At 62.6% G+C, this 14351-nt stretch overlaps 6 protein-coding genes across 6 annotated transcripts; all 6 read left to right on the plus strand.

The window, feature by feature from the left end:
• Positions 1-800: 800 nt before the first annotated feature.
• On the plus strand, positions 801-1445 carry JKF63_07924 (uncharacterized protein; the record flags this gene model as incomplete). Its single annotated transcript, XM_067903852.1, has 1 exon — positions 801-1445. One exon carries the CDS (start codon positions 801-803, stop codon positions 1443-1445), a length of 645 nt encoding a protein of 214 aa, XP_067759324.1.
• Positions 1446-3061: 1616 nt separating this feature from the next.
• JKF63_07925 (uncharacterized protein) lies at positions 3062-4393 on the plus strand (the record flags this gene model as incomplete). The annotated part of the gene is made up of 1 exon (XM_067903853.1): positions 3062-4393. The coding sequence occupies one exon, from the start codon at positions 3062-3064 to the stop codon at positions 4391-4393; it is 1332 nt and encodes a 443-aa protein (XP_067759325.1).
• A 933-nt stretch (positions 4394-5326) lies between these two features.
• JKF63_07926 (uncharacterized protein) lies at positions 5327-6658 on the plus strand (the record flags this gene model as incomplete). The annotated part of the gene is made up of 1 exon (XM_067903854.1): positions 5327-6658. The coding sequence occupies one exon, from the start codon at positions 5327-5329 to the stop codon at positions 6656-6658; it is 1332 nt and encodes a 443-aa protein (XP_067759326.1).
• Positions 6659-7568: 910 nt separating this feature from the next.
• On the plus strand, positions 7569-8213 carry JKF63_07927 (uncharacterized protein; the record flags this gene model as incomplete). Its single annotated transcript, XM_067903855.1, has 1 exon — positions 7569-8213. The coding sequence occupies one exon, from the start codon at positions 7569-7571 to the stop codon at positions 8211-8213; it is 645 nt and encodes a 214-aa protein (XP_067759327.1).
• Positions 8214-9831: 1618 nt separating this feature from the next.
• Positions 9832-10476, plus strand: JKF63_07928 (uncharacterized protein; the record flags this gene model as incomplete). Its single annotated transcript, XM_067903856.1, has 1 exon — positions 9832-10476. The coding sequence occupies one exon, from the start codon at positions 9832-9834 to the stop codon at positions 10474-10476; it is 645 nt and encodes a 214-aa protein (XP_067759328.1).
• A 1618-nt stretch (positions 10477-12094) lies between these two features.
• On the plus strand, positions 12095-12739 carry JKF63_07929 (uncharacterized protein; the record flags this gene model as incomplete). Its single annotated transcript, XM_067903857.1, has 1 exon — positions 12095-12739. The coding sequence occupies one exon, from the start codon at positions 12095-12097 to the stop codon at positions 12737-12739; it is 645 nt and encodes a 214-aa protein (XP_067759329.1).
• Between the last annotated feature and the right edge of the window lie 1612 nt (positions 12740-14351).

A 14351-nucleotide genomic window follows, 5' to 3' on the forward strand; every position in this document is an offset into this window, starting at 1 on the left:
TACCTGTACACCGCTTTGGGCTCGTTTTCCTTTCCTTTTTCTTTTGTGAGTGGGTGGGGCGTGTGGGAGGAGAGGAGAAGGTGTGTGTGTGTGTGTGTGTGTGTGTGCCGGGCGGGCCGCGTGTGTGTGTGTGCGCGTGCGCACGTGAGCCCCGTCCCTCCCCCTCTCCCCCTCCCTCCCCTCTCTGTTCTCCTTAGCTGCAATGATGTGAAAGGAAGACTTCAACTGCGGTTGCTTCGCTTTGTGCCGCTGTGCGTTTTCGTTGTGATGCGTGCTGGTCGCGTGGCGCAGGGGTGTGTGTCGCCACGGATGCGGTGCGCGCGTGTGCTCCTTTGTCCGCGAACCCCCCCCCCCCTTCCCTCTCTCCCTCCCAGCCTGCTTGGTTCCTCTCTTCACACACACACCGCGGCTGGTCAATGGTCTTTATCCGCCGTCACCGCCACATGCGACCTGCGCCGCGCCCCTCCGCGCGCGAGCGCGGCGGCGGCGTGCTGCCTCGCATGCCATGCGGCGCACACGAGAAGGCCCAGTCGTGCGTACGCACCTCTCCACGGCTGCCCCCCTCCCTACCCCTTCCTCCCTCTCCTTTCCACGTTCTCTCCTGCCCACACCACCGCCCTTCTCTCTGCGCTCGTTTGCCACTACACGTGCACGACGTGGCGCTCTTCTGCTTTTTGCGCCGCGTGGACGTGGACCCTCGCTGCCACAAACGCTGCCCCACAGTTCTCCACCACACATTTTGTGCTTCCCTGCACTTGTCACCCACTCCCCAAGATCGGATTGTAAGTACACACATCACCATGCGCGAGATCGTTTCCTGCCAGGCCGGCCAGTGCGGCAACCAGATCGGCTCAAAGTTCTGGGAGGTCATCAGCGACGAGCACGGCGTTGACCCGACTGGCACGTACCAGGGCGACTCGGATTTGCAGCTCGAGCGCATCAACGTTTACTTCGATGAGGCCACCGGCGGCCGCTACGTGCCCCGCGCGGTGCTGATGGACCTCGAGCCGGGCACCATGGACTCCGTCCGCGCCGGCCCGTACGGCCAGCTGTTCCGCCCGGACAACTTCATTTTTGGTCAGTCCGGCGCTGGCAACAACTGGGCCAAGGGCCACTACACCGAGGGCGCGGAGCTGATCGACTCCGTGCTTGATGTTTGCCGCAAGGAGGCGGAGAGCTGCGACTGCCTGCAGGGCTTCCAGCTGTCTCACTCCCTCGGTGGCGGCACGGGCTCCGGCATGGGCACCCTGCTCATCTCCAAGCTCCGCGAAGAGTACCCGGACCGGATCATGATGACCTTCTCCGTTATCCCGTCCCCCGCGTGTCGGATACCGTCGTTGAGCCGTACAACACAACCCTATCTGTGCACCAGCTCGTGGAGAACTCCGACGAGTCGATGTGCATTGATAACGAGGCGCTGTACGACATTTGCTTTCGTACGCTGAAGCTGACGACGCCGACGTTCGGTGACCTGAACCACCTGGTGGCCGCTGTGATGTCCGGCGTGACCTGCTGCCTGCGCTTCCCTGGTCAGTTGAACTCTGACCTGCGCAAGCTTGCCGTGAACCTGGTGCCGTTCCCGCGTCTGCACTTCTTCATGATGGGCTTCGCGCCGCTGACCAGCCGCGGCTCGCAGCAGTACCGGGGCCTGTCCGTTGCGGAGCTGACGCAGCAGATGTTCGACGCCAAGAACATGATGCAGGCTGCCGACCCGCGCCACGGCCGCTACCTCACCGCGTCTGCGCTGTTCCGCGGCCGCATGTCGACCAAGGAGGTCGATGAGCAGATGCTGAACGTGCAGAACAAGAACTCCAGCTACTTCATCGAGTGGATCCCGAACAACATCAAGTCTTCCATCTGCGATATCCCGCCCAAGGGCCTCAAGATGTCCGTCACCTTCATCGGCAACAACACCTGCATTCAGGAGATGTTCCGCCGCGTTGGTGAGCAGTTCACCGGCATGTTCCGCCGCAAGGCCTTCCTCCACTGGTACACGGGTGAGGGCATGGACGAGATGGAGTTCACCGAGGCCGAGTCCAACATGAACGACCTCGTGTCCGAGTACCAGCAGTACCAGGACGCCACCGTCGAGGAGGAGGGTGAGTACGACGAGGAGGAGGAGGCCTACTAGAGAGTGGCTGTACGTGTGCGCGTGTGTTGGTGCGTAGCGCGCTCGCTGCCTCTGCGTCCCGCCACCCCCCCGCTCTCCACCGCTCGGTGTGTGTCGCCTGCACTCGTTCCCTTAGCGCCTTTTCTATGTTCATCATTTACCTGTACACCGCTTTGGGCTCGTTTTCCTTTCCTTTTTCTTTTGTGAGTGGGTGGGGCGTGTGGGAGGAGAGGAGAAGGTGTGTGTGTGTGTGTGTGTGCCGGGCGGGCCGCGTGTGTGTGTGTGCGCGTGCGCACGTGAGCCCCGTCCCTCCCCCTCCCCCCCTCCCTCCCCTCTCTGTTCTCCTTAGCTGCAATGATGTGAAAGGAAGACTTCAACTGCGGTTGCTTCGCTTTGTGCCGCTGTGCGTTTTCGTTGTGATGCGTGCTGGTCGCGTGGCGCAGGGGTGTGTGTCGCCACGGATGCGGTGCGCGCGTGTGCTCCTTTGTCCGCGAACCCCCCCCCCCCTTCCCTCTCTCCCTCCCAGCCTGCTTGGTTCCTCTCTTCACACACACACCGCGGCTGGTCAATGGTCTTTATCCGCCGTCACCGCCACATGCGACCTGCGCCGCGCCCCTCCGCGCGCGAGCGCGGCGGCGGCGTGCTGCCTCGCATGCCATGCGGCGCACACGAGAAGGCCCAGTCGTGCGTACGCACCTCTCCACGGCTGCCCCCTCCCTACCCCTTCCTCCCTCTCCTTTCCACGTTCTCTCCTGCCCACACCACCGCCCTTCTCTCTGCGCTCGTTTGCCACTACACGTGCACGACGTGGCGCTCTTCTGCTTTTTGCGCCGCGTGGACGTGGACCCTCGCTGCCACAAACGCTGCCCCACAGTTCTCCACCACACATTTTGTGCTTCCCTGCACTTGTCACCCACTCCCCAAGATCGGATTGTAAGTACACACATCACCATGCGCGAGATCGTTTCCTGCCAGGCCGGCCAGTGCGGCAACCAGATCGGCTCAAAGTTCTGGGAGGTCATCAGCGACGAGCACGGCGTTGACCCGACTGGCACGTACCAGGGCGACTCGGATTTGCAGCTCGAGCGCATCAACGTTTACTTCGATGAGGCCACCGGCGGCCGCTACGTGCCCCGCGCGGTGCTGATGGACCTCGAGCCGGGCACCATGGACTCCGTCCGCGCCGGCCCGTACGGCCAGCTGTTCCGCCCGGACAACTTCATTTTTGGTCAGTCCGGCGCTGGCAACAACTGGGCCAAGGGCCACTACACCGAGGGCGCGGAGCTGATCGACTCTGTGCTTGATGTTTGCCGCAAGGAGGCGGAGAGCTGCGACTGCCTGCAGGGCTTCCAGCTGTCTCACTCCCTCGGTGGCGGCACGGGCTCCGGCATGGGCACCCTGCTCATCTCCAAGCTCCGCGAAGAGTACCCGGACCGGATCATGATGACCTTCTCCGTTATCCCGTCCCCCCGCGTTTCGGATACCGTCGTTGAGCCGTACAACACAACCCTATCTGTGCACCAGCTCGTGGAGAACTCCGACGAGTCGATGTGCATTGATAACGAGGCGCTGTACGACATTTGCTTTCGTACGCTGAAGCTGACGACGCCGACGTTCGGTGACCTGAACCACCTGGTGGCCGCTGTGATGTCCGGCGTGACCTGCTGCCTGCGCTTCCCTGGTCAGTTGAACTCTGACCTGCGCAAGCTTGCCGTGAACCTGGTGCCGTTCCCGCGTCTGCACTTCTTCATGATGGGCTTCGCGCCGCTGACCAGCCGCGGCTCGCAGCAGTACCGGGGCCTGTCCGTTGCGGAGCTGACGCAGCAGATGTTCGACGCCAAGAACATGATGCAGGCTGCCGACCCGCGCCACGGCCGCTACCTCACCGCGTCTGCGCTGTTCCGCGGCCGCATGTCGACCAAGGAGGTCGATGAGCAGATGCTGAACGTGCAGAACAAGAACTCCAGCTACTTCATCGAGTGGATCCCGAACAACATCAAGTCTTCCATCTGCGATATCCCGCCCAAGGGCCTCAAGATGTCCGTCACCTTCATCGGCAACAACACCTGCATTCAGGAGATGTTCCGCCGCGTTGGTGAGCAGTTCACCGGCATGTTCCGCCGCAAGGCCTTCCTCCACTGGTACACGGGTGAGGGCATGGACGAGATGGAGTTCACCGAGGCCGAGTCCAACATGAACGACCTCGTGTCCGAGTACCAGCAGTACCAGGACGCCACCGTCGAGGAGGAGGGTGAGTACGACGAGGAGGAGGAGGCCTACTAGAGAGTGGCTGTACGTGTGCGCGTGTGTTGGTGCGTAGCGCGCTCGCTGCCTCTGCGTCCCGCCACCCCCCCGCTCTCCACCGCTCGGTGTGTGTCGCCTGCACTCGTTCCCTTAGCGCCTTTTCTATGTTCATCATTTACCTGTACACCGCTTTGGGCTCGTTTTCCTTTCCTTTTTCTTTTGTGAGTGGGTGGGGCGTGTGGGAGGAGAGGAGAAGGTGTGTGTGTGTGTGTGTGTGCCGGGCGGGCCGCGTGTGTGTGTGTGCGCGTGCGCACGTGAGCCCCGTCCCTCCCCCTCTCCCCCTCCCTCCCCTCTCTGTTCTCCTTAGCTGCAATGATGTGAAAGGAAGACTTCAACTGCGGTTGCTTCGCTTTGTGCCGCTGTGCGTTTTCGTTGTGATGCGTGCTGGTCGCGTGGCGCAGGGGTGTGTGTCGCCACGGATGCGGTGCGCGCGTGTGCTCCTTTGTCCGCGAACCCCCCCCCCCCTTCCCTCTCTCCCTCCCAGCCTGCTTGGTTCCTCTCTTCACACACACACCGCGGCTGGTCAATGGTCTTTATCCGCCGTCACCGCCACATGCGACCTGCGCCGCGCCCCTCCGCGCGCGAGCGCGGCGGCGGCGTGCTGCCTCGCATGCCATGCGGCGCACACGAGAAGGCCCAGTCGTGCGTACGCACCTCTCCACGGCTGCCCCCCCCTCCCTACCCCTTCCTCCCTCTCCTTTCCACGTTCTCTCCTGCCCACACCACCGCCCTTCTCTCTGCGCTCGTTTGCCACTACACGTGCACGACGTGGCGCTCTTCTGCTTTTTGCGCCGCGTGGACGTGGACCCTCGCTGCCACAAACGCTGCCCCACAGTTCTCCACCACACATTTTGTGCTTCCCTGCACTTGTCACCCACTCCCCAAGATCGGATTGTAAGTACACACATCACCATGCGCGAGATCGTTTCCTGCCAGGCCGGCCAGTGCGGCAACCAGATCGGCTCAAAGTTCTGGGAGGTCATCAGCGACGAGCACGGCGTTGACCCGACTGGCACGTACCAGGGCGACTCGGATTTGCAGCTCGAGCGCATCAACGTTTACTTCGATGAGGCCACCGGCGGCCGCTACGTGCCCCGCGCGGTGCTGATGGACCTCGAGCCGGGCACCATGGACTCCGTCCGCGCCGGCCCGTACGGCCAGCTGTTCCGCCCGGACAACTTCATTTTTGGTCAGTCCGGCGCTGGCAACAACTGGGCCAAGGGCCACTACACCGAGGGCGCGGAGCTGATCGACTCCGTGCTTGATGTTTGCCGCAAGGAGGCGGAGAGCTGCGACTGCCTGCAGGGCTTCCAGCTGTCTCACTCCCTCGGTGGCGGCACGGGCTCCGGCATGGGCACCCTGCTCATCTCCAAGCTCCGCGAAGAGTACCCGGACCGGATCATGATGACCTTCTCCGTTATCCCGTCCCCCCGCGTGTCGGATACCGTCGTTGAGCCGTACAACACAACCCTATCTGTGCACCAGCTCGTGGAGAACTCCGACGAGTCGATGTGCATTGATAACGAGGCGCTGTACGACATTTGCTTTCGTACGCTGAAGCTGACGACGCCGACGTTCGGTGACCTGAACCACCTGGTGGCCGCTGTGATGTCCGGCGTGACCTGCTGCCTGCGCTTCCCTGGTCAGTTGAACTCTGACCTGCGCAAGCTTGCCGTGAACCTGGTGCCGTTCCCGCGTCTGCACTTCTTCATGATGGGCTTCGCGCCGCTGACCAGCCGCGGCTCGCAGCAGTACCGGGGCCTGTCCGTTGCGGAGCTGACGCAGCAGATGTTCGACGCCAAGAACATGATGCAGGCTGCCGACCCGCGCCACGGCCGCTACCTCACCGCGTCTGCGCTGTTCCGCGGCCGCATGTCGACCAAGGAGGTCGATGAGCAGATGCTGAACGTGCAGAACAAGAACTCCAGCTACTTCATCGAGTGGATCCCGAACAACATCAAGTCTTCCATCTGCGATATCCCGCCCAAGGGCCTCAAGATGTCCGTCACCTTCATCGGCAACAACACCTGCATTCAGGAGATGTTCCGCCGCGTTGGTGAGCAGTTCACCGGCATGTTCCGCCGCAAGGCCTTCCTCCACTGGTACACGGGTGAGGGCATGGACGAGATGGAGTTCACCGAGGCCGAGTCCAACATGAACGACCTCGTGTCCGAGTACCAGCAGTACCAGGACGCCACCGTCGAGGAGGAGGGTGAGTACGACGAGGAGGAGGAGGCCTACTAGAGAGTGGCTGTACGTGTGCGCGTGTGTTGGTGCGTAGCGCGCTCGCTGCCTCTGCGTCCCGCCACCCCCCCGCTCTCCACCGCTCGGTGTGTGTCGCCTGCACTCGTTCCCTTAGCGCCTTTTCTATGTTCATCATTTACCTGTACACCGCTTTGGGCTCGTTTTCCTTTCCTTTTTCTTTTGTGAGTGGGTGGGGCGTGTGGGAGGAGAGGAGAAGGTGTGTGTGTGTGTGTGTGCGCGTGCGCACGTGAGCCCCGTCCCTCCCCCCCCTCTCCCCCCCTCCCTCCCCTCTCTGTTCTCCTTAGCTGCAATGATGTGAAAGGAAGACTTCAACTGCGGTTGCTTCGCTTTGTGCCGCTGTGCGTTTTCGTTGTGATGCGTGCTGGTCGCGTGGCGCAGGGGTGTGTGTCGCCACGGATGCGGTGCGCGCGTGTGCTCCTTTGTCCGCGAACCCCCCCCCCCCTTCCCTCTCTCCCTCCCAGCCTGCTTGGTTCCTCTCTTCACACACACACCGCGGCTGGTCAATGGTCTTTATCCGCCGTCACCGCCACATGCGACCTGCGCCGCGCCCCTCCGCGCGCGAGCGCGGCGGCGGCGTGCTGCCTCGCATGCCATGCGGCGCACACGAGAAGGCCCAGTCGTGCGTACGCACCTCTCCACGGCTGCCCCCCCCTCCCTACCCCTTCCTCCCTCTCCTTTCCACGTTCTCTCCTGCCCACACCACCGCCCTTCTCTCTGCGCTCGTTTGCCACTACACGTGCACGACGTGGCGCTCTTCTGCTTTTTGCGCCGCGTGGACGTGGACCCTCGCTGCCACAAACGCTGCCCCACAGTTCTCCACCACACATTTTGTGCTTCCCTGCACTTGTCACCCACTCCCCAAGATCGGATTGTAAGTACACACATCACCATGCGCGAGATCGTTTCCTGCCAGGCCGGCCAGTGCGGCAACCAGATCGGCTCAAAGTTCTGGGAGGTCATCAGCGACGAGCACGGCGTTGACCCGACTGGCACGTACCAGGGCGACTCGGATTTGCAGCTCGAGCGCATCAACGTTTACTTCGATGAGGCCACCGGCGGCCGCTACGTGCCCCGCGCGGTGCTGATGGACCTCGAGCCGGGCACCATGGACTCCGTCCGCGCCGGCCCGTACGGCCAGCTGTTCCGCCCGGACAACTTCATTTTTGGTCAGTCCGGCGCTGGCAACAACTGGGCCAAGGGCCACTACACCGAGGGCGCGGAGCTGATCGACTCTGTGCTTGATGTTTGCCGCAAGGAGGCGGAGAGCTGCGACTGCCTGCAGGGCTTCCAGCTGTCTCACTCCCTCGGTGGCGGCACGGGCTCCGGCATGGGCACCCTGCTCATCTCCAAGCTCCGCGAAGAGTACCCGGACCGGATCATGATGACCTTCTCCGTTATCCCGTCCCCCGCGTGTCGGATACCGTCGTTGAGCCGTACAACACAACCCTATCTGTGCACCAGCTCGTGGAGAACTCCGACGAGTCGATGTGCATTGATAACGAGGCGCTGTACGACATTTGCTTTCGTACGCTGAAGCTGACGACGCCGACGTTCGGTGACCTGAACCACCTGGTGGCCGCTGTGATGTCCGGCGTGACCTGCTGCCTGCGCTTCCCTGGTCAGTTGAACTCTGACCTGCGCAAGCTTGCCGTGAACCTGGTGCCGTTCCCGCGTCTGCACTTCTTCATGATGGGCTTCGCGCCGCTGACCAGCCGCGGCTCGCAGCAGTACCGGGGCCTGTCCGTTGCGGAGCTGACGCAGCAGATGTTCGACGCCAAGAACATGATGCAGGCTGCCGACCCGCGCCACGGCCGCTACCTCACCGCGTCTGCGCTGTTCCGCGGCCGCATGTCGACCAAGGAGGTCGATGAGCAGATGCTGAACGTGCAGAACAAGAACTCCAGCTACTTCATCGAGTGGATCCCGAACAACATCAAGTCTTCCATCTGCGATATCCCGCCCAAGGGCCTCAAGATGTCCGTCACCTTCATCGGCAACAACACCTGCATTCAGGAGATGTTCCGCCGCGTTGGTGAGCAGTTCACCGGCATGTTCCGCCGCAAGGCCTTCCTCCACTGGTACACGGGTGAGGGCATGGACGAGATGGAGTTCACCGAGGCCGAGTCCAACATGAACGACCTCGTGTCCGAGTACCAGCAGTACCAGGACGCCACCGTCGAGGAGGAGGGTGAGTACGACGAGGAGGAGGAGGCCTACTAGAGAGTGGCTGTACGTGTGCGCGTGTGTTGGTGCGTAGCGCGCTCGCTGCCTCTGCGTCCCGCCACCCCCGCTCTCCACCGCTCGGTGTGTGTCGCCTGCACTCGTTCCCTTAGCGCCTTTTCTATGTTCATCATTTACCTGTACACCGCTTTGGGCTCGTTTTCCTTTCCTTTTTCTTTTGTGAGTGGGTGGGGCGTGTGGGAGGAGAGGAGAAGGTGTGTGTGTGTGTGTGTGTGCCGGGCGGGCCGCGTGTGTGTGTGTGCGCGTGCGCACGTGAGCCCCGTCCCTCCCCCTCTCCCCCTCCCTCCCCTCTCTGTTCTCCTTAGCTGCAATGATGTGAAAGGAAGACTTCAACTGCGGTTGCTTCGCTTTGTGCCGCTGTGCGTTTTCGTTGTGATGCGTGCTGGTCGCGTGGCGCAGGGGTGTGTGTCGCCACGGATGCGGTGCGCGCGTGTGCTCCTTTGTCCGCGAACCCCCCCCCCCCTTCCCTCTCTCCCTCCCAGCCTGCTTGGTTCCTCTCTTCACACACACACCGCGGCTGGTCAATGGTCTTTATCCGCCGTCACCGCCACATGCGACCTGCGCCGCGCCCCTCCGCGCGCGAGCGCGGCGGCGGCGTGCTGCCTCGCATGCCATGCGGCGCACACGAGAAGGCCCAGTCGTGCGTACGCACCTCTCCACGGCTGCCCCCCCCCTCCCTACCCCTTCCTCCCTCTCCTTTCCACGTTCTCTCCTGCCCACACCACCGCCCTTCTCTCTGCGCTCGTTTGCCACTACACGTGCACGACGTGGCGCTCTTCTGCTTTTTGCGCCGCGTGGACGTGGACCCTCGCTGCCACAAACGCTGCCCCACAGTTCTCCACCACACATTTTGTGCTTCCCTGCACTTGTCACCCACTCCCCAAGATCGGATTGTAAGTACACACATCACCATGCGCGAGATCGTTTCCTGCCAGGCCGGCCAGTGCGGCAACCAGATCGGCTCAAAGTTCTGGGAGGTCATCAGCGACGAGCACGGCGTTGACCCGACTGGCACGTACCAGGGCGACTCGGATTTGCAGCTCGAGCGCATCAACGTTTACTTCGATGAGGCCACCGGCGGCCGCTACGTGCCCCGCGCGGTGCTGATGGACCTCGAGCCGGGCACCATGGACTCCGTCCGCGCCGGCCCGTACGGCCAGCTGTTCCGCCCGGACAACTTCATTTTTGGTCAGTCCGGCGCTGGCAACAACTGGGCCAAGGGCCACTACACCGAGGGCGCGGAGCTGATCGACTCTGTGCTTGATGTTTGCCGCAAGGAGGCGGAGAGCTGCGACTGCCTGCAGGGCTTCCAGCTGTCTCACTCCCTCGGTGGCGGCACGGGCTCCGGCATGGGCACCCTGCTCATCTCCAAGCTCCGCGAAGAGTACCCGGACCGGATCATGATGACCTTCTCCGTTATCCCGTCCCCCGCGTGTCGGATACCGTCGTTGAGCCGTACAACACAACCCTATCTGTGCACCAGCTCGTGGAGAACTCCGACGAGTCGATGTGCATTGATAACGAGGCGCTGTACGACATTTGCTTTCGTACGCTGAAGCTGACGACGCCGACGTTCGGTGACCTGAACCACCTGGTGGCCGCTGTGATGTCCGGCGTGACCTGCTGCCTGCGCTTCCCTGGTCAGTTGAACTCTGACCTGCGCAAGCTTGCCGTGAACCTGGTGCCGTTCCCGCGTCTGCACTTCTTCATGATGGGCTTCGCGCCGCTGACCAGCCGCGGCTCGCAGCAGTACCGGGGCCTGTCCGTTGCGGAGCTGACGCAGCAGATGTTCGACGCCAAGAACATGATGCAGGCTGCCGACCCGCGCCACGGCCGCTACCTCACCGCGTCTGCGCTGTTCCGCGGCCGCATGTCGACCAAGGAGGTCGATGAGCAGATGCTGAACGTGCAGAACAAGAACTCCAGCTACTTCATCGAGTGGATCCCGAACAACATCAAGTCTTCCATCTGCGATATCCCGCCCAAGGGCCTCAAGATGTCCGTCACCTTCATCGGCAACAACACCTGCATTCAGGAGATGTTCCGCCGCGTTGGTGAGCAGTTCACCGGCATGTTCCGCCGCAAGGCCTTCCTCCACTGGTACACGGGTGAGGGCATGGACGAGATAGAGTTCACCGAGGCCGAGTCCAACATGAACGACCTCGTGTCCGAGTACCAGCAGTACCAGGACGCCACCGTCGAGGAGGAGGGTGAGTACGACGAGGAGGAGGAGGCCTACTAGAGAGTGGCTGTACGTGTGCGCGTGTGTTGGTGCGTAGCGCGCTCGCTGCCTCTGCGTCCCGCCACCCCCGCTCTCCACCGCTCGGTGTGTGTCGCCTGCACTCGTTCCCTTAGCGCCTTTTCTATGTTCATCATTTACCTGTACACCGCTTTGGGCTCGTTTTCCTTTCCTTTTTCTTTTGTGAGTGGGTGGGGCGTGTGGGAGGAGAGGAGAAGGTGTGTGTGTGTGTGTGTGTGTGTGCCGGGCGGGCCGCGTGTGTGTGTGTGCGCGTGCGCACGTGAGCCCCGTCCCTCCCCCTCTCCCCCTCCCTCCCCTCTCTGTTCTCCTTAGCTGCAATGATGTGAAAGGAAGACTTCAACTGCGGTTGCTTCGCTTTGTGCCGCTGTGCGTTTTCGTTGTGATGCGTGCTGGTCGCGTGGCGCAGGGGTGTGTGTCGCCACGGATGCGGTGCGCGCGTGTGCTCCTTTGTCCGCGAACCCCCCCCCCCCTTCCCTCTCTCCCTCCCAGCCTGCTTGGTTCCTCTCTTCACACACACACCGCGGCTGGTCAATGGTCTTTATCCGCCGTCACCGCCACATGCGACCTGCGCCGCGCCCCTCCGCGCGCGAGCGCGGCGGCGGCGTGCTGCCTCGCATGCCATGCGGCGCACACGAGAAGGCCCAGTCGTGCGTACGCACCTCTCCACGGCTGCCCCCTCCCTACCCCTTCCTCCCTCTCCTTTCCACGTTCTCTCCTGCCCACACCACCGCCCTTCTCTCTGCGCTCGTTTGCCACTACACGTGCACGACGTGGCGCTCTTCTGCTTTTTGCGCCGCGTGGACGTGGACCCTCGCTGCCACAAACGCTGCCCCACAGTTCTCCACCACACATTTTGTGCTTCCCTGCACTTGTCACCCACTCCCCAAGATCGGATTGTAAGTACACACATCACCATGCGCGAGATCGTTTCCTGCCAGGCCGGCCAGTGCGGCAACCAGATCGGCTCAAAGTTCTGGGAGGTCATCAGCGACGAGCACGGCGTTGACCCGACTGGCACGTACCAGGGCGACTCGGATTTGCAGCTCGAGCGCATCAACGTTTACTTCGATGAGGCCACCGGCGGCCGCTACGTGCCCCGCGCGGTGCTGATGGACCTCGAGCCGGGCACCATGGACTCCGTCCGCGCCGGCCCGTACGGCCAGCTGTTCCGCCCGGACAACTTCATTTTTGGTCAGTCCGGCGCTGGCAACAACTGGGCCAAGGGCCACTACACCGAGGGCGCGGAGCTGATCGACTCCGTGCTTGATGTTTGCCGCAAGGAGGCGGAGAGCTGCGACTGCCTGCAGGGCTTCCAGCTGTCTCACTCCCTCGGTGGCGGCACGGGCTCCGGCATGGGCACCCTGCTCATCTCCAAGCTCCGCGAAGAGTACCCGGACCGGATCATGATGACCTTCTCCGTTATCCCGTCCCCCGCGTGTCGGATACCGTCGTTGAGCCGTACAACACAACCCTATCTGTGCACCAGCTCGTGGAGAACTCCGACGAGTCGATGTGCATTGATAACGAGGCGCTGTACGACATTTGCTTTCGTACGCTGAAGCTGACGACGCCGACGTTCGGTGACCTGAACCACCTGGTGGCCGCTGTGATGTCCGGCGTGACCTGCTGCCTGCGCTTCCCTGGTCAGTTGAACTCTGACCTGCGCAAGCTTGCCGTGAACCTGGTGCCGTTCCCGCGTCTGCACTTCTTCATGATGGGCTTCGCGCCGCTGACCAGCCGCGGCTCGCAGCAGTACCGGGGCCTGTCCGTTGCGGAGCTGACGCAGCAGATGTTCGACGCCAAGAACATGATGCAGGCTGCCGACCCGCGCCACGGCCGCTACCTCACCGCGTCTGCGCTGTTCCGCGGCCGCATGTCGACCAAGGAGGTCGATGAGCAGATGCTGAACGTGCAGAACAAGAACTCCAGCTACTTCATCGAGTGGATCCCGAACAACATCAAGTCTTCCATCTGCGATATCCCGCCCAAGGGCCTCAAGATGTCCGTCACCTTCATCGGCAACAACACCTGCATTCAGGAGATGTTCCGCCGCGTTGGTGAGCAGTTCACCGGCATGTTCCGCCGCAAGGCCTTCCTCCACTGGTACACGGGTGAGGGCATGGACGAGATGGAGTTCACCGAGGCCGAGTCCAACATGAACGACCTCGTGTCCGAGTACCAGCAGTACCAGGACGCCACCGTCGAGGAGGAGGGTGAGTACGACGAGGAGGAGGAGGCCTACTAGAGAGTGGCTGTACGTGTGCGCGTGTGTTGGTGCGTAGCGCGCTCGCTGCCTCTGCGTCCCGCCACCCCCCCGCTCTCCACCGCTCGGTGTGTGTCGCCTGCACTCGTTCCCTTAGCGCCTTGTCTATGTTCATCATTTACCTGTACACCGCTTTGGGCTCGTTTTCCTTTCCTTTTTCTTTTGTGAGTGGGTGGGGCGTGTGGGAGGAGAGGAGAAGGTGTGTGTGTGTGTGTGTGTGTGTGTGTGTGTGCCGGGCGGGCCGCGTGTGTGTGTGTGCGCGTGCGCACGTGAGCCCCGTCCCTCCCCCCCCCTCTCCCCCCCTCCCTCCCCTCTCTGTTCTCCTTAGCTGCAATGATGTGAAAGGAAGACTTCAACTGCGGTTGCTTCGCTTTGTGCCGCTGTGCGTTTTCGTTGTGATGCGTGCTGGTCGCGTGGCGCAGGGGTGTGTGTCGCCACGGATGCGGTGCGCGCGTGTGCTCCTTTGTCCGCGAACCCCCCCTCCCCCCCTTCCCTCTCTCCCTCCCAGCCTGCTTGGTTCCTCTCTTCACACACACACCGCGGCTGGTCAATGGTCTTTATCCGCCGTCACCGCCACATGCGACCTGCGCCGCGCCCCTCCGCGCGCGAGCGCGGCGGCGGCGTGCTGCCTCGCATGCCATGCGGCGCACACGAGAAGGCCCAGTCGTGCGTACGCACCTCTCCACGGCTGCCCCCCCCTCCCTACCCCTTCCTCCCTCTCCTTTCCACGTTCTCTCCTGCCCACACCACCGCCCTTCTCTCTGCGCTCGTTTGCCACTACACGTGCACGACGTGGCGCTCTTCTGCTTTTTGCGCCGCGTGGACGTGGACCCTCGCTGCCACAAACGCTGCCCCACAGTTCTCCACCACACATTTTGTGCTTCCCTGCACTTGTCACCCACTCCCCA

Source organism: Porcisia hertigi, chromosome 8 (genome assembly GCF_017918235.1).
Source record: "Porcisia hertigi strain C119 chromosome 8, whole genome shotgun sequence".
Lineage (NCBI taxonomy): Eukaryota > Euglenozoa > Kinetoplastea > Trypanosomatida > Trypanosomatidae > Porcisia > Porcisia hertigi.